General features: G+C 39.5%; 3 protein-coding genes across 5 annotated transcripts in view; all 3 read left to right on the top strand.

Annotated features, from left to right (window-relative positions):
• The window catches only part of acsl6 (acyl-CoA synthetase long chain family member 6), a 38,599-nt gene extending 33,266 nt beyond the window's left edge, over window positions 1-5,333 (top strand). For both annotated transcript variants that reach the window (XM_056397204.1, XM_056397205.1), the window contains exons 16-21: window positions 2,303-2,391; window positions 2,713-2,829; window positions 2,960-3,103; window positions 3,384-3,485; window positions 3,596-3,667; window positions 4,063-5,333. In XM_056397204.1, the coding sequence (XP_056253179.1) occupies window positions 2,303-2,391; window positions 2,713-2,829; window positions 2,960-3,103; window positions 3,384-3,485; window positions 3,596-3,667; window positions 4,063-4,203 (665 nt within the window). In that variant the 3' untranslated portion in view covers window positions 4,204-5,333. The remainder of the gene's footprint in view (window positions 1-2,302; window positions 2,392-2,712; window positions 2,830-2,959; window positions 3,104-3,383; window positions 3,486-3,595; window positions 3,668-4,062) is intronic.
• Window positions 5,334-7,053: 1,720 nt separating this feature from the next.
• Window positions 7,054-11,152, top strand: LOC130182614 (uncharacterized). 2 transcript variants are annotated; one of them, XM_056397666.1, is made up of 8 exons: window positions 7,054-7,338; window positions 7,659-7,759; window positions 8,528-8,891; window positions 8,978-9,112; window positions 9,325-9,364; window positions 9,504-9,559; window positions 9,719-9,789; window positions 9,873-11,152. In XM_056397666.1, exons 1-8 carry the CDS (start codon window positions 7,248-7,250, stop codon window positions 10,242-10,244), a joined length of 1,230 nt encoding a protein of 409 aa, XP_056253641.1. In that variant the 5' UTR covers window positions 7,054-7,247; the 3' UTR covers window positions 10,245-11,152. The 2 variants fall into 2 exon arrangements, with proteins under 2 accessions (XP_056253641.1, XP_056253642.1); XM_056397667.1 differs by lacking the exon at window positions 9,719-9,789 and having other exon boundaries at window positions 9,873-10,063.
• A 332-nt stretch (window positions 11,153-11,484) lies between these two features.
• Window positions 11,485-19,605, top strand: part of fnip1 (folliculin interacting protein 1) — a 43,829-nt gene continuing 35,708 nt past the window's right edge. Inside the window, exon 1 of the mRNA XM_056396964.1 lies at window positions 11,485-11,661. Within this exon, the coding sequence (XP_056252939.1) occupies window positions 11,570-11,661 (92 nt within the window). The 5' untranslated portion in view covers window positions 11,485-11,569. The remainder of the gene's footprint in view (window positions 11,662-19,605) is intronic.

Genomic DNA, 19,605 nt, shown 5'->3' on the forward strand with positions numbered 1-19,605 from the left:
GCTACTTGAATCAATTTTAATGACATTGTTCAAAACTGTGACTGTGCCACTGAGATAATGACGTAAAATCTCATGCCTTATCAGCTCTGCACGCAATAAAACAATTTTTAGACTGCTCTCAGAAGGAAAAAGTAGGACGTGTGCTTTGTATCCTGTAGATTGATGGGGGGGGGGGCCTTGAATGGTGACAGAGAAAATAGACCTGTTAGGCCACATGTTCAACTATCATAATGCCTGCTTAGGTGACTGCCAAAATCAACAAGCAGGTATGAAAGACTGTAGCTGGCATAACTGCCTGTATTTACCCTGTAGTGTGCCACATGTTGGACCGCTTGACACTGATGGTAATTTCCCAAGTGACTTCCATGCAGTTAACCCTTAAGTGTAAATTGTGTCATCCTCTGAAGACATTTATCAAATGGTATATTTATAGGGTAGAGTTCTACCAAAATAAAAGAGTGCATGTTTCTTAATTGAGCTGTACCTTCAGAGCAATTAGATTTATCTTTTGAGGGTCAATATTACTACAATTGAATACAAATAATTATTATTTCTATCATTGCATTATCATTTTTTTCTTATGATTTTTTTTGGGGCTTTTTATGCCTTTATGATAGCACAGTAGAGAGAGACAGGAAATGGGGAGGCAGAGAGAGGGGGAATGACATGCAGTAAAGGGCCGTTCGATGCGGGATTCAAACCGGGGCCGACTGCGGCGAGGACTGTAGCCTCTACATATGGGGCGCCTCCTCTACCCACTGTGCCACTCGACGCCCCTATCATTGCATTATTGAATGTACATGATTTGACACACATAATACAGATAACTGTAATTCTAAGGTTTATATATGAAACTTCAGATCATTTTTTTTCTCAAATGGTTTCTGAATGTTTTTGAAAATTGCCAAAGTTTGAAAACACTCAGTTTTTCCTCTTGGTTTCATAATAAGCCTTGTCAACCAGCAAATAGCTTGAGAGCTCAACCTCTATTTATGGATCAGTAACGTGGAATGTTGTTGAGACAAGTTGCCATCAAGAACTGGATGGTGCCCTGTTCATTCCATTAGGCGGTTGACAACCCAGCATGGGCGCTGAAGAAGTTTTCCAGGCCTCCACTTTTTTGAGTCTTCTTTAAAACCGTGTAGACAGAGCTTTAACGTCAACTGGGCTTGATTTGATTGCTAATAAAATATCACATGACCTTTCACCTTTACATTATAAAGCAGCTGCTGCGACGGTATAGTCTTTATCATTATTTTAATTTGTTTATATCTGAATCAGTAAAAGTAAAACTAAACAAATGTTTTGCATGTACAGCACATGCAGTCAGAAATGTCTCTTTCAAAGTGTAATTTAATCTCCTTCTCAAACACATGCACAGCTCAGCTGCTAATATTTGACTGGAGAAAATGTACCATTGTAAAACGCTGCTCATGTAAAAGGCAAAAGCCCCTCATTTAAAATGTACCCAGCATAAAAGTTAATGACTTACATTTTAGAAGAGGCACTGAGACAACATTGTTGGATGTGAGCTTTCTTAAGTGAGTCTAAAAGAAGGCGGTAGTAAACTAGGTTACTTTGGAAATTGATTTAAGGAACATAAATGGTGAAAAAAATAAACATTACTCCTGTTCATCTGCACATACCTGATGCAAGAGGAGAGGCTGCGAATTCTGTACTCTACTTGTGTTTTCAGACATTGTGAAATAAATACGTAAAAGTAAAATTACTGACTTAAAAATGTTTCCTAAAAAGTACAAGGACACTTAGAAGGTACTCAGTTTCTATGACCATTTCACTTAATGTTAGCTCTTTCCTCTACTCATGTTCACATATTTTTTTGCGGGAAAGGATGGCAGAAACAAACACTAAGAAAGAAATGGCACAAGTTGAATGACTGCATTTCAGACAGAGCGGTTTCAGATGGTATGTGCCCCAGTGTGTTATGCCACATGTAGCAGGGGCAGTAACTAAAAGGCTATTAGATAATACTACCATTGGAAATGCCATGTAAATGCAGTCTAGCAACACCCCCTGCTGCTCAGTAATAATATTCCATGAGCTCTGTATCATCTGTATTTCTTTGAAAACAGATGTTGACTGATCTTACTTCCTTCTTTTCCTTTAGTTTCCACTGACATGCTGTGAACTTTTTTTTGATGAGTCTGAGGAAACTCATTCAGTTGGCAGTGGGCATTGTTAGCATTGATGAAGGCCTCATCACTGTCAAAAATGTGAGGAAAAACTGAAGAAAACTCATTTTGGTGAGTTCCTAACTATTGATCTTGTTCTGACCAAATAGGTCACGTCGGGGCTCCGCTGCCATGTAACCTCATTAAACTGGTGGATGTTCCTGAGAAGAACTACTTTGCCTCTAAGGGAGAGGGAGAGGTAAGCAACGAAAGAGATATACATACTGCACATGTATGTATGTGAGTATGTGTGTGTGTGTGTGTGTGTGTGTTCATCACAGTATCCACACGTCAGAGAGCTACGTTTAAGCTCTTTTAAAATTTTACAGTGCGCCTTTGACTTGAAGAAACAAGGCCAGAAATAAAGACAACTAGAGTAGGAAGAAATAAAAGAGTATAATCTTTGCAGACTTTTAAAAACCTGTGTTAGTACAGGAGCTACAGTGTATATATTAAAGTGTATATACAGTATTTCACCTCCAACCTCAACCTTTTTCTAATTTTCTGATCTTCCATCTAGGTTTGTGTGAAGGGACCAAATGTCTTTAAGGGCTACCTCAAAGATCCAGAGAGGACAGCCGAGACGCTGGATGCAGACGGCTGGCTCCACACCGGAGACATTGGAAAATGGTTACCTGTATGTACATGCAGCTTACATTTGATTCCAGTATTTAGTCATAATAATGACTAAAATATTTGATGTTATAAGCTTTTTTGCTTTAAATAATTCATCCTGTTTTCGCCTCTCAACCTCTCCTCTCCTGCAGAATGGCACACTGAAGATCATTGACAGGAAGAAGCATATCTTCAAGTTGGCGCAGGGCGAGTACATCTCCCCTGAGAAGATCGAGAACATCTACATTAGAAGTGAACCTGTGGCACAGCTCTATGTTCATGGAGACAGTCTGCAGGTAAAGACATTAGTAGGCTCACATTCACAGTACGATAGTGTTCCATAGACCTTAATATGGAGTAGGTCTTCTGCTCAGATTCTTATTTGTCCACGTTTAGCTTTCAAAGGCATGAATGTACTTTGTAGCTCTGATATGTGCCATCGTTCTTTAAGCGATATGCGGCACATCAAACCAGAACAAATCAAATACATGCTCACCTACCTGTTGCCATTTTTTGGATGAATTGGTACACAATTTTTTGACTTTTTTTTTTTTTGTGTGTGTTTGCTCTTTCCAGTCCTGTTTGGTGGGCATTGTGGTTCCTGACCCTGAAGTCATGCCCGAATGGGCCAAGAAGAAAGGCATATTAGGTACCTACAAGGACCTCTGTAAAAACACGGTAGGTGACACGTCAAACCTTTGCTAGATATAATAAACCCTCAGATATCATTGCTTATAATAGATGTTGTAAATACTTTTAGGAGGATAATTTTCTTCTTTTGTCAACAGGAACTAAAGAAAGCAATCCTTGAAGACTTGGTACGTCTGGGCAAGGGCAGTGGCCTCCACTCCTTTGAGCAGGTAGGCAGGCAAAAATATATAAATCATAAAAATGTTTGGTTAGCCTTTTATTGCAGCAGTATTGTCTGTAGTTTATTCACAAAAATTAAGACCTATTAAAATACCGTGGTTATACTTATACACATTGTAAACCTTTCTTCATTCTTCTTCAATTTTTCATCTTTATATATATAAAACACCATTCCCTGGATAAGTAAAGGATGGCCCAAAAATATTAATTACAGGTCTTATTTACACCAGTGCGTTTGTTTTCTATAATAACATTGCCTTAACTTACACCAAGCTGGGATTCGTGTCTGTTCTTATCCAAGGAAGCTTTCATTAGCTTTAGAGAGTCTCTCAAGAATCTTGGTCTCATTCAGCATCTTTTCTATTCTTTTCCATTTTGCATTAAGGTGAAGAACATCTACGTCCACAACGAGATGTTCTCCATTGAAAACGGTCTCCTGACTCCAACACTAAAGGCCAAGAGACCGGAGCTGAAGGAGTTCTTCAAGGGGAAGATCGACCAGCTCTACAGCAGCATCTCCATGTGAAGGCCAGCGGACCTCATTTTCCCTTAAGCATCTTAACACTAAGGTCCGCTTTGACCATTGACCTGCAGTGGTCAAAGATGCGACACCTTAGGCTCAACATGCTTTTGGAAATCAAGCCAAACCTGGCTCTACTGTGGAAGATTTAGAGTGTGAAAACAAAAACACATCAAACAAAGAAATAAAGTGAAATACAAGGCACATTGTCATATGTATTTCCTTTTTATGTATGTTTACTGTGTCATAAATACATGAAAACATATATTAAAGAGATAGTTATTTAGCTTTGTGGTCTTTAATAACTGAATGATTTGATTTTCATTGTGACATGAATTTTCCTGCTGCATTAAAAAAAAGATTATAGGATGGATGAATTTTGCTGTACATTATGTTACTACTACTGATAGTCAGCTGTCACTTAAAACTTTTAAAATTACTGTATGAGGAGACCTACTGTGAGTGGCCTTTTGTACCTGGAAGTTATTTATTGGCAAAAACTTCTAGACTTTGTGCTTTCGTAAGCAGTTGTAAAGTTACGTACTGCAAAATTTATCCATCCTGAAGTCTCACACCCATTGTCCTGTCCTCAAGCTGTGATTGGACAGTTGGTTGTTCCTTTCCATTTTGACATTGACAATGTGTTTTTTTTTTCTTTCTTTCTTTCTTTTTTTTTTAAAAGTGAGAAGTCATGACAGTGCTATGCATTAAGTATTGGCAGGTTTACTCTGCTACCTGTCAGACAACACTAATGCAGTACACCTCTTTGTTTTGTGTGTTATGATTTGTAATTGATACATCATGGAAAATTCATGTCACAATGAAGAACAAGACAAAAAGCTAAGTAATTGTCCTATATACATGTTTTTCATTCAATTATGACATATTAAAAAATACACATATAACAATGTGTATTGTTTTTCATGTTCTTTGTTTGATTCGTTTTTCATTAAGCCATGTTAAATCTTCCATATACTGCTACCTGCTATCCACCCAAACAAACCATCAAATACTCTGTCCCCAGCAGCAGAAACTCATCAGCACTTTTACGTTGAAAAATCCATCCCTACTTCCTGTCACTCTGCTTCTCTTCTCTCCTCCGTTAGTTTAAACCTACCAGCCAAACACAACCGAGTTCCACAGTTGTACGACAGCAAGCATGATGTCTTTGTGTTTAGAGTAGCTCAAGGAGATGTCTAGATGTGTGATAATACTGACACCTTGTGGGGCAGTAATGGACTTCATCCCCAGTGGAAAACAGTAGATGTTCATTTGATCAAGCAACCTTCTGACAGCATCTCACCTGATCTGACACAACAAGGATTAAAGTTCTGTTTAACCCAGACATTTTGCAATTAGATCAATACCAGATCAGAATTAATGTAGTAAGTTAAAGAGAGTAGCAGCTCTTCCCTTAAAAAATCATTGTTGTCCGAACTGTTTCATGTGGAGTGTTTGAGCCACATCTAAAAATCACAGTTCATGTCATATATTCACTCATCCATTAAGTCATCTCTACATGGCTGTGATCAGCAATTTAGCATGCATGCTCCTTGTTTATATGAAGGACTGGCCCACTGTAACAATCATCAAAGTTCACACTGCACAGTTGACAATTTTACAACTTTCTTTTCATCCATCTTTGCACAAAGAGTGTGTCAGGTAAAAGAAAACAAAAAGAAATAATGCAAAGCCGGGGTCAGGGCAATGCATGCAGTTTGCCCTGCAGTGCTGGGACCGTTAGCATTTGACTTGGAAAAGGCGAGTAATTCTTTGTGGCCATTAATAGCAGGATGTATTCAGCTGCCCACAGCCACTGCTGCTAGTGCAAGGCTTTGTAACGTAGGCAAAGCTGATGAATTCCACTCACTGAAGGTAAACAGAACAAACATCAACTTTTAAACAACAGAAACAATTTTTTTGAAGGTGTTTACACATAGAAGTAATGTATAGGCTTTTTAAGTTGATTACCGTCCCAAAGCATAAACAATGTGGATGTACATAAACGAGGACAGCTAGATGTAAGCATATTTATTAAATCAGTGGTTTGAATGGATTTTTTTTCTCTCTTTTTGCGTGTAGTGAGATGAATTGTACTTATTTATTTATCTATTCTGCTGTAAAATGGAATCAGCACCATATCCTTGTAATGATTGAGTGCAGCAATAGGGATGAGGGAGGGTGGGGAATACGACCAGGGCAATGAAATAAAAGATATTCTGGAATGATTTTAAACTGGTGTCTTTTCTTTCTTCATGGTGTTTTCAAGGCTATTTGCATACAGGTTTTATATTTAAAGTCTCCCTGAAAGTACTAGCACGCTGTTGTGTCTGTCTCTAAAATCACTGGCAAAACACAAAATCCCTAATACTGATAAAGTCCTTATATAGGCCATAATATGTGCCTTTGTGGACACTGGGCTGTCCACTGCAGCTGCAGACTGTCCAGTTATAAATCCTTGTATATTTTAGCTCTTTCTAAGATTTCTATTGCTTTGTGTGTAAATGAATTGTTTATTTGTACATTTGTTTGCTTGCCTCAAATTGCCGCTTAAGAGTCGAATAAAGTAGGCTATTGTGAATTGAAATGAACTGAACTGAATTGCAGTTAGCTGCTGTGTTAGCGGTGACTAGAGGCCAGTGAATACAGTGATTACAAACCATGGACTGGTTAAAAACATAACATCTGTCAAACTTCACAAGCATCAAGGCCATAATAGCGAGGCAACTTCTAACAACTTCCGTTTGAGGCTTCAAACATAGACGGTGTGTATTGACATATAGGGCTTAAAGAAGCCACCAGCCGTTGATTGGCAGATTGAGAGTGCAGGTGTGCTTGGTTGCTAAGAACCGCACAGACACCGGAGACAACAAGGTAACGCTAATTTTAGCGTCTCGTCACGAGTTTTTCCGTTACTTTAAATTTCAGTGTTTACAAAATATTTAGATTCTAACGTTTGACTGGCACATTTTTTGTACAAAACCAGTTTAGTTAAGTTTATCAGTCTGCTGGAGAGTCTGGAAATCTTGTTTTTTTTCTTTTTTGCGATAATGGGACGGACGAAGTGGCCAGTCAGTCGTGACAGTGGATTTGCTAAGAGGCGAGGTACACCTGCGAAACCAGCGCTGAGCAGACGATACAGTAAGAAATAAACACCCAAACACACACACACACACACACACACACGTGTTAATGCCCACTGTAATGAGGGAAATATATTACTATTTCATAAGCCCACGGTTTACGCCTTAGATTTTGATTTGAGCCTCAGATGCCTAATCATAAAATGTATGATTGACATTACTTGTTTGTCAGCCTTCGTTTGTTTCTCTTTTTTAAAAATCATAGTCCTCTTAAAGCCAGTGCTTTAAGAGGACTATCTCATAAAGCAATGTCCTGTAAAGTACAGGAAAAGTCATTTGCTGTATCTATATTCTCTACAACCCTGCTTTGACACTCAGAGCACAGGAGGCCTCTGCCCAACAAGCATTATGCGACACTTCCAGAGGAACCTGAAGTGGAGGAGATGATCCCCACTGTCAAACCACGCAGTCCGGTGAGGGTGAGTGTGCACTTTCGGTTTTATTCCATGTGTCGATATTAACAAACTCGTTTCATCATTCACCCAGGCACCCAGGAACCAACAAGTACTCATAAGTTGAAAAGATTTGATGATTCATTGATTAGTCGATTGCCATACAATTAATTGGCAACAAGTTTGATAATTGAATGTTTTAAATGACTTTTATGCAAAAATGCCACCAGCTTAGCAAATGTGAAGATGTATTAGTTTCCCAGTTTTCTTTGATTTGTAAATTAAACATCTTTGTATTTTGACTGGTTCTCGGACAGCAAAAGCAGCTTCAATAGGTTAACTTGGGCTGCAGGGAATAACGAGGGCATTTTTTCACTATTTGTTGACATTGAACAATAAATAATTGAGTTATTGATAATGAAAATAATTGTTGCTTGGAGACTTACAGTACAACTATGATTGAATAATACCACATGACCTGAGGTTTTCTCTGTGTGTTCATTTCTTGACACAGAAAAAAACAGATGATAGAGTTGGCATGGGGATTTTAGGGGTCTCCTGGGCAGTCACCTGCGTTTCCTAGTTGATAATGCAGCTTTGATAAGGGTACAGTCTGAGGTTAGGATTAATGTAGCCAAACACTCAATTCAGCCATTATATTTTAGCAGGTATGTGGATAACAGATCATTTCTGAGATACTACAATTTAAAATCCATGTTGTTTGTCAAGGTTTTTCAAACTTTGTTTATGTTTTACTGTCTCCTCCTTTTCCATGCTTATCTTCTACAAACACAGACAAGCACTAAGCCTGAATGCAAATCTGTATTACACTTGACCAGCCCTGCATACACTGAAAACCCCAGACACATAGCTATCTCGGCTGCCACTCCAGCTGATAAAAAATCTGGCTACCAAGTGTCACCAGCGTGGCACCAAACTGTTCAGATGACTCCTGACCCCAAGGCTTTTAAAGGTTGTGAAATGCCAGTTGAATACGAAGAGCAAAACTTGGCAGTGACTCCCAAAAGCATCACATCTTCTAGCATGGAGACAGACACAACTTTCAACTTTGATGATGATGAGGAAGACTGTTACTCCTCTGCCTCTTCATCTTCAAGCAGCTTACCTTCACCGGAGATCTTCAGAAAAGAGAACTATGGTGTGTGTGCACTTTTATAGATCCACAACCAAATTACAAGGTTATTCTGTTGTAATGGTTCGTCTTGTCTATTTTTGTCTTCACAGTGCAAACATTGGCTTTCTCCATGAAGGAGGAACTGCTGGGTCTCCATCTTAACATAAAAAACTCCACTTTGCTGGATGTGAGCCATGCTGAGACCATCCACATGCATCATCCCCCTGACCTTTCTACCATCATTGGTAAGTGTGAGAAAATCCCACACACGTTTCTTGTTGTTTAGTAAGAAATTTGAAATTTCATTTCTTAGGATACTTAGATCCCATTCAATAATGATTAGGTGTGATATAAGGTATGATGATTGTTCTGGCAACGGAAATCTCAAAACTGTGATCTAATTTGATGTCTGGGTGTTCGATAATTGTCTGATAAGAATTAAACCTCTTATCTGCAGGTGCCTCCACGACTCTTGCTGAAAAGAACTGTAACATCAGGTTAGTTTGTCAGCTGCATTTCTTCTGGCAAAAGCCACTTAACATGCCACATTTGCTGTGTTGTTACTTGACAGGTTTAGTGTGGGACACTGATTTACGTGATCAAAACTCATTCAATAACTGTCTTTTCACTTTGAAGCAAGCACAGAGGACCTGAAGCTGAGACTAGCGTACAAACAGACTCATTCCAACCAGGTATCGAGTCTTATTTCATGAGATGCATACAGTATGCTCAGAACCAAAACTTAATGTGAATCATACATTACCAAGGGTTTCTTTCTAGCATATAAAATAAAATAATCATAATTAATGTAAATCATAGTAAGTTTTTGTCTTTTAATCTTCAATCTGTAGACAATCAGGCACAAGCATTCAATTGCAAAACCACAGCAAAATCAGGAAAGCCACCTAGCTGTCTTTTACAGGTAATCTAAAATATGATGTCTATGTATTTTATTTTTGTGTAAATCAAAGGTAGTCATGGACAAATATAATTTTTCTCCCCTAGATCACCAGCAAAAGACCTATACTGTGCAAGAAGAAGGTATCATTCAAAACCCCCATCATTGCTGAGACCTTTGAAGTAAAACATAGCCGAGAAACCAAATTAACCGCTCACAACGCCAGTGAGTCAGTCGGAACGTCCACTCTGGCCGAGCAGATGAAGCCTGATGCAGAGACATCCAGGGCGGGTGAGATACATTTCAAAGATGTCACACAACATCTGATGGTGACGCTAAAAAGTCCTGTAAAAAGTAGCCCAGAGAATGCCAAGTTTTTTGACTTTGTCAGTGAAAGTGACAGGGAAATGTTCTTTCAGAGGATGAGAGAAAGGTGTGTCAAACTCAGAAGCACCCCTTTATTTCCTCTCAGCTGCTAAGCTCGTATAAGCTTCTGTTCTGTGACATTTGAAGCCAAAATTTTGTTTGTAGACATGTGGCCTGTGGATTCTCCCATAATTAGTGTCAGTGAGGTCTGTATGTGAAATATCCTGTAAAAGAGTAATATGTGTGTACTTTGAAACAGGTGCACGAGTCTGTGAAATAATTTCATTAGTATTTAAATGTGTTATTTGAAAAGAATAATTCAAATGGACACCACAGTCTGTCTTTTAAGTTTGTGTTTGCTCACCATAAAACTTGTGAACATGATCTAAGTGACCTTCCCTTACTTCTCTACCTGGCCCTTATTTTTATCCCATACAATCCGTGGTCCCATGTGCTTAGCTGTTAGTGAGCCATATAAAAATAATTAGTCCTTTAAATATATGCTTATGACAATGTACTTTTTTCACATGATGTAAGAACTGAACCCCAACCCCCATCATCACACACACACACACACACACACACACACACACACACACACACACACACACACACACACACACAGCCTAACTACCCACCCATTTCCGTTTTTATTTATTTTGCATTTGTTATCAAAGAGTGTGTGGTGCAATGTAACCACTAGATGTCAGACCTGTATTCTATTAAATAACCATCCTTTTTTTCTTGTCCTGGCAGTGATTGTGTTTAGTTTTATGTGTGAGAATATATATATATCGTTTGTGATCTTTATCTGTGCATTTTCATTGATTCTTGTAAGTATGTGTCCATGCTATAAGAACTTTATCTAAATGTTTAACGTAAGCTCATTGTAAAGTTAAAATGTATGTTTATATGTCTTTGTGTGTTATATTCTGTATTTGTAAGTCATTTGTCTTTTTGAAAATGTACACGTGTGAGTGTGTAAATGTATAAAATTAAAAGATGTTCAATGCTTAAATAAGTTTTGTTGCATACCTCTCTGTGTTTGTCATAACACAATTATGTTTTTTGCACCTAACTTTTCTCATGTTGATCTTTCGTAGATCTTTGACAGTGTCTTGCAAGCCGCTCAGCAATCGCACTTGTATAATTTTCTCTGAATAAATTGCATGCTGTCACGATTCCCGACAAAACATCAACACAGCGAGTCCACTTACCACGTGGTACTGGGCCAAAAATACCAGCCAATCAGGTATTTTGTAGTAGCAGCAGCCTCTGGTCAGCCAATCAGAAAAATGTAGTGGGTTACCAAGCGGCTCCTGTGACTAATGCCTGTCATATGACTGTGACATCCATGGAGACAGTTACAAGGAACAAGATTTGCTCTTGGATTTGAAAAGAAAAGAGACCTTCTGTACCGAATTTATTTTGGTACAAAATGCCTCCGACTCTCTTCCAGAAACTTTTCAACAAGAGAAATGCGTTTTCGTCGCCGCCCCCGAGATGTAGCAAAGAGGACCCAGCTTTCAGGTAGCTGTGTAATGTGTGTGTATGTTTGTGGTTTGTGTGTAACGTTGTACGTGTGTGCGTTAATGTTATATATGACTTTCGCTATGATGTCTGGAGCGCATGAGTTTTGGTGTGGTGAATATGGTGAACTTGGAGGCACTTTTATACATTGACGTTGTGTAGTTTTTGTTCATTTTGGCATGAACGTAGCAAAGTGCAGGGAGACGTGGGAGACGTGTTGTGCCTGTTGGTGAGGTTAGCTAACATGCTAATGCTAGCTACCAGACGTTAGCAGGGCTGCTGCAACACGCTGTCTCTTAGTGGGATTCGGCTTACCTCATTAGCTAGCACTTTTTTGCTCGTTTACACAAGTATTGATGCTGGTGTGCTGTTGCTAATAAACTGATAATAAGTTGATAATAAACACTTCCTCCTCTCCTTAACCAGTTAATCGGTGTCATCGTTTAGAAGTTGCAGAGGCAGTGTCGTGTTTTCTCCTTTGTCTCCCCCGCGTCCCCCTTTGTGTTTCTTTGATAACATCAGCTAACCCGGCATGGTAGAAAGAAAACAACGAGGCATCCGTGACAGTACAGCCACGCTCTTTTGTCACTTATCATGAGCTATAGCCCAGATAACTTGGAGCAAAGTACAAGTGGCTTCTCTCAGTCATGCCGACGGTACTGTACTCTGTGCCAGTGCCGTCAGACAGCAGAGCGGGAGGACACTGTGTGCTCTGTGCTGGTGCACATGTGATCACTTCAGTCGGCCACTGATGACAGACAAGATCCACGACAAGCAGGGCTTCAGGCTCCTTATACAGACCAGATTGGGTATGCACAATGCATTTATTAAAAAAAAAAAAAAAAAATCAATAATCGCTTGTGTTAAAAGTGAAATACAGATGCTTTTGTTTTATTGAAATACCATCGTGTCCAATTTATGCCCTCCACAAACGAAAGATAATATGTCCCGATTTAGAACTGAACACTGCATTCGTGTTAACCAGACATATATAACCATATAAAGCTAGTCAACATCAGTAATGCTTAGAAGAAGTGCAAGATAGTATGTCCTGATTTTTTTACTTAACACTGCTCTGGTTTCCACTAAACAGCTTTAGTGGATCTAACACACTGTAAGACAGTCTCAAACCTATGTGTCTGTTTGTACAAAATGCATCATGTTGTCATCACACCAGTAACATTGATATGATGCAAAGCAGCTTTTGCAGAATATTGACATGCTTGCCATGATAACGGGTCATTCATAGCAGAGGGTGCTGCTTGTTTTAAAATGGAATAAATGTTTTCAGTAAGTATTTTATGTGAAAAAATGTCTTAAATTGTCTTTGATTGAGCTTTGGAAGTACATCCATGTAGCCAAAGCATGACACAGTGTCACTAGAAGCAATAAAAGTGCTTGTTATTGAAATACCCTAGGGTTAAATTGAACCTGACTGAGCAATGCATCATTGAGCTTGCTAGTAGGATACTCTATACTCCCTGAGTTGATTTGCCGTTTCCCTGTGTATGTTCTTGCACACATTCTTGGTCAGGGTCAGGTCTGCTACCAAGGGGAAAGTGCTCTTTTTAGTTTTAAATACACTTGCATTGTAAAATGCTGTTCTGGACCTGTCACCCGTAGTGTGTGTGTGTGTGTGTGTGTGTGTGTGTGTGTGTGTGTGTGTGTGTGTGTGTGTGTGTGTGTGTGTGTGTATGTGTGTGTGTGTATATATATAAATACATACACCTGAAAGCTCACCTCCTTGTAGTGCTACTTGCACTTTGGCTCATGTCTGTGCCAGAGCACGTTCGACGGCCATAAAGGTGCCCTGCACCCAGTGATATAAATGCTGTGTGTGTGTGTGTGTGTGTGTGTGTGTGTGTGTGTGTGTGTGTGTGTGTGGCTGGCTGGCTGGCTGGCTGGCTGGCTGGCTTCAATCCTAGAGCAAACAGGCAGGCAGGCAGCAGGCGTTTCTGTTAACTCAGTGGTCAGCTGTGATGGAGAGGACACTTGCTGGGAGCAGAAATAGGCTAGCATACATATTTTAGGTTAGTTAATTTAGGATTGAGAATGAGAGAAGTTGGTGAATAAGCGTTTATAAGAGAAGAAGAGAGCATCCGATAGATGGTTTAAAGTGGAGGATGAGAGAGGCTGAGTGGATCCAGTTAGAGGAAAAGAATTGGAGGAGGATTACAGGATGATGGGAGAGGAGAAAATAATGTAAATATGGGAGAGTTTGGATGGTCAGGAAGTGAGCAACTTAGAGGATGGGTAGAGGAGAGGATAAGGTCTACACCTTACGACTGACAGAGGTGGACTGTGGAGATTAGCACGATCACAATACTCTGAGCCTCATCTAATAATTAATGTTATTTGTTTGCACTCAGGAATGCTTTTGTAAGAGAGCAGATATTATAAATCAAGCTGGTTTGTTGCAGTCCCTTTCAGCTTATACTTTGAAGACAGTCACAACAACACCTCTGCAGGTTGTCGTAGAGTAATGCTGGCCTGAAAGAAATAATAGAAAAGTAACTGCACACTGGAATCAGAACTCCCCCTTAATCTTTTAATAGCAGAATTTCAACCAAACACCGGTCTGTCACAGGCAAATACCCACATGAAGGAAAAAAAAAGAATGAAAGAAAACACTAAAACTGTGTCTTTATGTAGTCTGTCCCACTGACTCTATTGTTTTTGATACTCTGCAGCCTCTGAGCTGGGAGAGCATATCACATTATCACACTTGAGATGTTTGTAAGTAAGGGTAGAGTATTATGCAGTACTGAATTAAACTGTCTGTGATTGTACTATCTTACTAAGCAAAAGATGTACAGGTGAGTAATAGAAAGTAAAACGTATGTATACTTTGCTGTTTTGCAACCTGGTTATCCTGCATAATGCATCACCCTAAGCTCTGTCACAGCCCAGCACTGTGCCCTCCAGAATACCACAGAGGGCAGCAGGTTGGCTGACCCTGTGGGGAAAGCCTAAAGAGCCTCTCCTGTTTCCCTGGCATTAGCACCTGACCAGGGACAGCATACTGTACATTACACTGAGAGCTCCTGGCTCATCCTTTAGCCAGTCAGAGGACTGATCACCAGCCAATAGCTTTGTCCTCACCCACGCTCAGACTGCTTGTTCTGGCTGCCCCTTGCCACTGCTGCCTGCTGAGGAAACTTCCTTTTTAACCTGGGCTGTAGAGCTCAATATAACTGTTTGTTCTGTGATACAAAAATGAGGGAGTGTGTGTACACAAGGGAGAGGATAGGATTAGTGTACGCAGTCATTTTATTTCATTTCATAACACCTCAAAACCTGAATCAGAGGTGTTTAAAAGGGGTAAAGTGATGTCCGAATGCAAAGTATTTTTCTGAAGTCTTATATGAATGAAGTGATACTGATGAACTGGTACTGAATATTTCACCCATAATGTTATTAGAAAAACATTTAACTTTGCTATTTAATGTACTTTCTTTGAACAAGACCACAATCTTTCTTAATGAGTAACAATGAAGATGAAGCCTTTTGATAAGCCAGCTTATAGTGTTTACTTGGTTATTTTTGTAGGTGCAAAGACTAATGTGCATTTCAAATGTGCATCAGTCTGACATAAAAGTAATAATTTGTGTGAAATTTAAAATATAATATAGAGTCCAATTATCGTCTTCAACCTGTGAAAATGCATGATGGCCAAGATTGCAGAACCAAATTTTACACCATCAGATGAATTTATTTATAGGGATGCTTTTTTTCCTTGGTAGTTTACAGAAGTAGTGTCTCAGGTTCCTGACTGGCATGGTGTCCTTCCTCCACTGCGTACTTTCAGAACCCAGTGTGTCATGTGAGGCTTTCATCAATCTCAGGCTGTCATGTTTGTGGGACGATCACATGGCTGCCTTCTCAGTCACTGGAATAAGCCTATGAGTTGGATAAGTAGGGAGAGAGGTGTGTGTGTGTGTGTGTGTGTGTGTGTGTGTGTGTGTGTGTGTGCAGCTTCACACTCCATACTTTTGTTACTTGTGCACATTTAAAGCATTTTAGCATCATGGATTCATGTATATATTTTAGTGTTGCATTGCAAGTGCTGCTTATTTCTCTGTCTGTGTGTTTGTGTGCGTGCGTGAATGTTGCAGGCCTGCCAGGGTTCTGTAAAGACAGCGGCTGTCATCAGGTTCCTATCGGGGCTATTTTAAGTGGCTACACTCAGGCTTCTCAGAACTGCAGGGTCATGGTAAAGATATAGTTTTACGTAAAAGCTACACACACACAGTAGCATTCTGGTGAGTGCTACTATGTCAGCTTAACATCTAGTTAGACCTTGGTGTCCTCTTAACTTTGTGAGGAGGCTCATTCAAGGGCTGCCCACATTACATACCTTGCAGGATAGTGAGCTCTTTTAGGTGAATTAATTGGTTGTTGTTGAGTGGTTTATTATTTGGCCTTTCGAGAGTATATGTATGATACTAGGGCAGCGGGGGCCTCACAAACCATGCAAAGATACTGTGCATCACATACTTTGGACACCAGACTGTGTTACTGCTCTACAAGTGTTTAGAACATTTAAAGACAGTCATTTTAAAGTAATTATATTTAGTTAACTCCACTAAGTATATACTGACTTCTGTTCACCCTTCTTATTGCATCCACTGTTTGTCTTGAGTTGGGTACTGTTTACTCTTGATCAAAAAGTATTGGTACACTGTTCTTAAATCGGTCTAGATGTGGTGTACTTTTTTTTTTTTTTTTATTAATTTTGTCTAAAAGATGGCTTGTTTAGCTGTTGACCTTGATTAGTGAAACATCAAGTTCAAACTGTCACATTACCCGATTAGCCTAGTTTCAGTCTCTAAATGAGCAAGGGAGAAAGAGAGAGAAATGATAGGGAGGGAGGAGGGGGTGGTTTGAAAGAGAGACAGGATGTGCTGACTTACAGTACAATCACTGTGTTTTAAGGCTGAGCATTTAATCATGTAGATCACATGACACTTTTTTTTTTGATTGCTAAATGGAGATAAGAAGAAAGAAAAACATTCATGTGTAATACTTGTTGCAGTAGTCACATTGAGGCAAATCCTCTTTTAACTAAATTGACCATACACCCTGATTTCTACATAGTTTCTACCACTCCTGTTTAGCTTGGTGACTTGTTCATGTGATTCTGTGAGACACAGTCATACACTCATTACTCTCTTTTCTGTCAAGTGTAGCAGATTGTGACACAGCACAGAAATAGCCATAGTGTACACATAGTCATTACATCATACACACACACACACACACACACATACACACACACACACACACACACACACACACACACACACACAACACACACACAGTGTAAAGACAAATGTATAGATATTTGGTATTTTTTTTAAATATACACTCTCAGGTCTTATTTCTCAAACTAGCATCTTTGTGACATATAATAACATTTGTTTTTGTGTGTTTTCTACAACTCCGGTGACTTTGATTCCTTTTGACTCTGAAAACAATGATTGAATCCAGCCATTTTTAGCCTCTGGCCATATCAGTCCTCTCAGTCAACCAGTCAATGTTCAAATGTATTGTAGCTGTGAGTGCGGTAACCACTGTGCATTGAAGCATCTTCACTCACTCACCATCATGCGACTGCTGGAATGCAGAAGTCCTTAACGCAACATAACCAGCAGATAAACCAGCAGGTATGCAGGTAGTCAGGTGCTTTCAGGTCATGTGGGCCTGTTGCTGTTTTCTTTGACGTCATAGCTAAACAATTGTTAGTTCAAGGAAGTGCAGCACTTCTTTCGTTGTGAGAAGAGGTATATACTGTATTGTGTTTCACCTTGCAGAAAGTGTGACTTGGGCGCTCCAGTAGCAAAGGAGTGGTCCCTTTTATTAGGTGTTAATTTTCAGCTAATATAGCATTACACTGATACACCAATCTCTTTATGGAGGGTTTCCAATTTTACAAGCAGGCAGACCTTGGGAAGTATTAAGGTGTCTATGCATTCCTGAGACTGTACGTGCAGAAGGTGCCCTCTGTAAGGCTAGAGATATCTAAAAGATTAGATGTGATGACTGGGATTCTGTGTCACTCCAGTGATGCATATCTAGTGGGAGTAGTGGACAGCATCATGGGAAAGTAGTATCACAGCACAGAATGAGCTACAGTTTGTAATTAGCATCACAGCTCATACATATGTATTAATCCTGTGATACATCAGGCAGTTTGTCAGGGGCTGGTAACAGACCTGTGGCTAAGTACACAGTTGCTATGCAATCAGTTTAAAAGTGTTGAGATATCGGGTTGGCAGTATTGCTGTGCAGTGTTCACTCAGGACAGGTCACGTCAACAAACATCTCTTACAGAGCAGGCTAACCTTATGGAAAACTCGCCTCACTTCATCTAGATTGTTCCTGGTGTGGTTTGTTAGATATCACAAATGCTTCTCACAGTGTCGCAGGTTTTAGCATTCACTCCTGACCTTTCTCATGTGTTACCATATTCCTGCTGTCTCCACTACATCAGCATTTTCCCATTAGATTAGAAAAAGCAGCAGTCAAACCACCTGCAGTGGTTGCCAACACTGTGGCCATTAGTAAAGTCCTCACTACCCTAAAGTGGTGCAGGACTTAGATAACCGAGAAAAGCATCTCAGTAAGAAATCCTTGATGACTAGTTTCTTACTGTAGTAATGTAGTAACTTATATAAACCAAATTTGTTTAATGACAGTGTTGACGGCTGTTGTCTGCAGCAGAAATGCCACAGAAATGTCTACTGTGACATATTTGGAGGACAAGCTGCTGGACCTAACAGAAACCTCTGTCACACACAGCCGGAAGAACGTCACACAGCATGGACTGAGGGGATATTTATGTAACTGTCTCCCTGTCTCCAACAAACACTAACACACACACATGCACACTCTCACACACTCATGCACAGACGTTCCAGTGGTAGTGGAGAGAGAACGAGGTCTCTTTGAGGTCAGTAAGTAGGCTGATGTCAGACTGCAGTCAAGGAAACTTGATTGCTTTGTTGTGACCTTTATCAGTACACACAGCCAGGAGCAGAGCTTTTACCGCAATTTTAAAGAGTTTGTTTCACTGTCAGATGAAACAATGTTTTTAATTTCTTCAGTGATTTTTCAAGATATGTAGCTCCCATTAGTATGGAGTTGATATTCCTAGTACACCCTTTTTTGTACCCTTTTTGGGTGTACTCTTTACATTCCCCAAAAGCTAAGCTAAGTCATCAAAGTGCATATGTTTTATGGAGAGGCCACTAAATGCCAGATATGTAAAATATAATTACAGCTACAGGATATACGAGCTACAGTTGGCAACTTATTGATAAAAGTAGATATATTGATATCTTAAATTATTCCTTCAGTTGGCTCTAGTCCCAGAGATGTTATTGAGACAGTTAATTAAGCCTGAACTGATTAGGTTTAAATAATTGACATGTTCAAATATCTAGGAGGCATACATTTATGATACATACCTACTTACTCTGGGGAAGTAGTTATTAAAAAGGGGAATGCTTTAGCAGTGATATCAAAAATTGTGTCAGCCTTAAGACAGCCAGCAAATTGTGTTTGTATCACTGCATAATAAGAGTGAAACTAAAAGTGCTCCTTTTCTATTGTGCTCTTTTTTTTCAAATTTGAAAATAGTTTATTTCTTGGCTTTTATTCAAATGACCCACAGTGACCAGAGTTCACAATCTTATATGAAACCCCACTGACATAAAGTGATGGGAAGAAAAAATGGCTTTGGCCAAATGGCATGGCAAGTTTCAGTTTTTCCCACTAACTTCAATAAGCTGTCACTTGTCACAAAACTAACCAACCTTCCTGTATCTGTTAAGGAAGATTTGACGAGTAATAAAGATCTGGGAAGCTTTCATGTGTGAATCAGACTTCTTTATAAGCTATTTATTTTCCTGCTCTTTCTTCTAAGACTTCTTTTGTTGAGGT

Source organism: Seriola aureovittata, chromosome 15 (assembly GCF_021018895.1).
Source record: "Seriola aureovittata isolate HTS-2021-v1 ecotype China chromosome 15, ASM2101889v1, whole genome shotgun sequence".
Taxonomy (NCBI): Eukaryota; Metazoa; Chordata; class Actinopteri; order Carangiformes; family Carangidae; genus Seriola; species Seriola aureovittata.

Excerpts from the sequence above, each read along its gene's own strand:
- LOC130182614 (XM_056397666.1), top strand. The coding sequence starts at position 7,248 with ATGGGACGGACGAAGTGGCCAGTCAGTCGTGACAGTGGATTTGCTAAG. Across the intron at positions 9,365-9,503 it reads GAAAAGAACTGTAACATCAG|CAAGCACAGAGGACCTGAAG; the intron begins GTTAGTTTGTCA and ends TTCACTTTGAAG. Across the intron at positions 9,560-9,718 it reads AACAGACTCATTCCAACCAG|ACAATCAGGCACAAGCATTC; the intron begins GTATCGAGTCTT and ends TTCAATCTGTAG.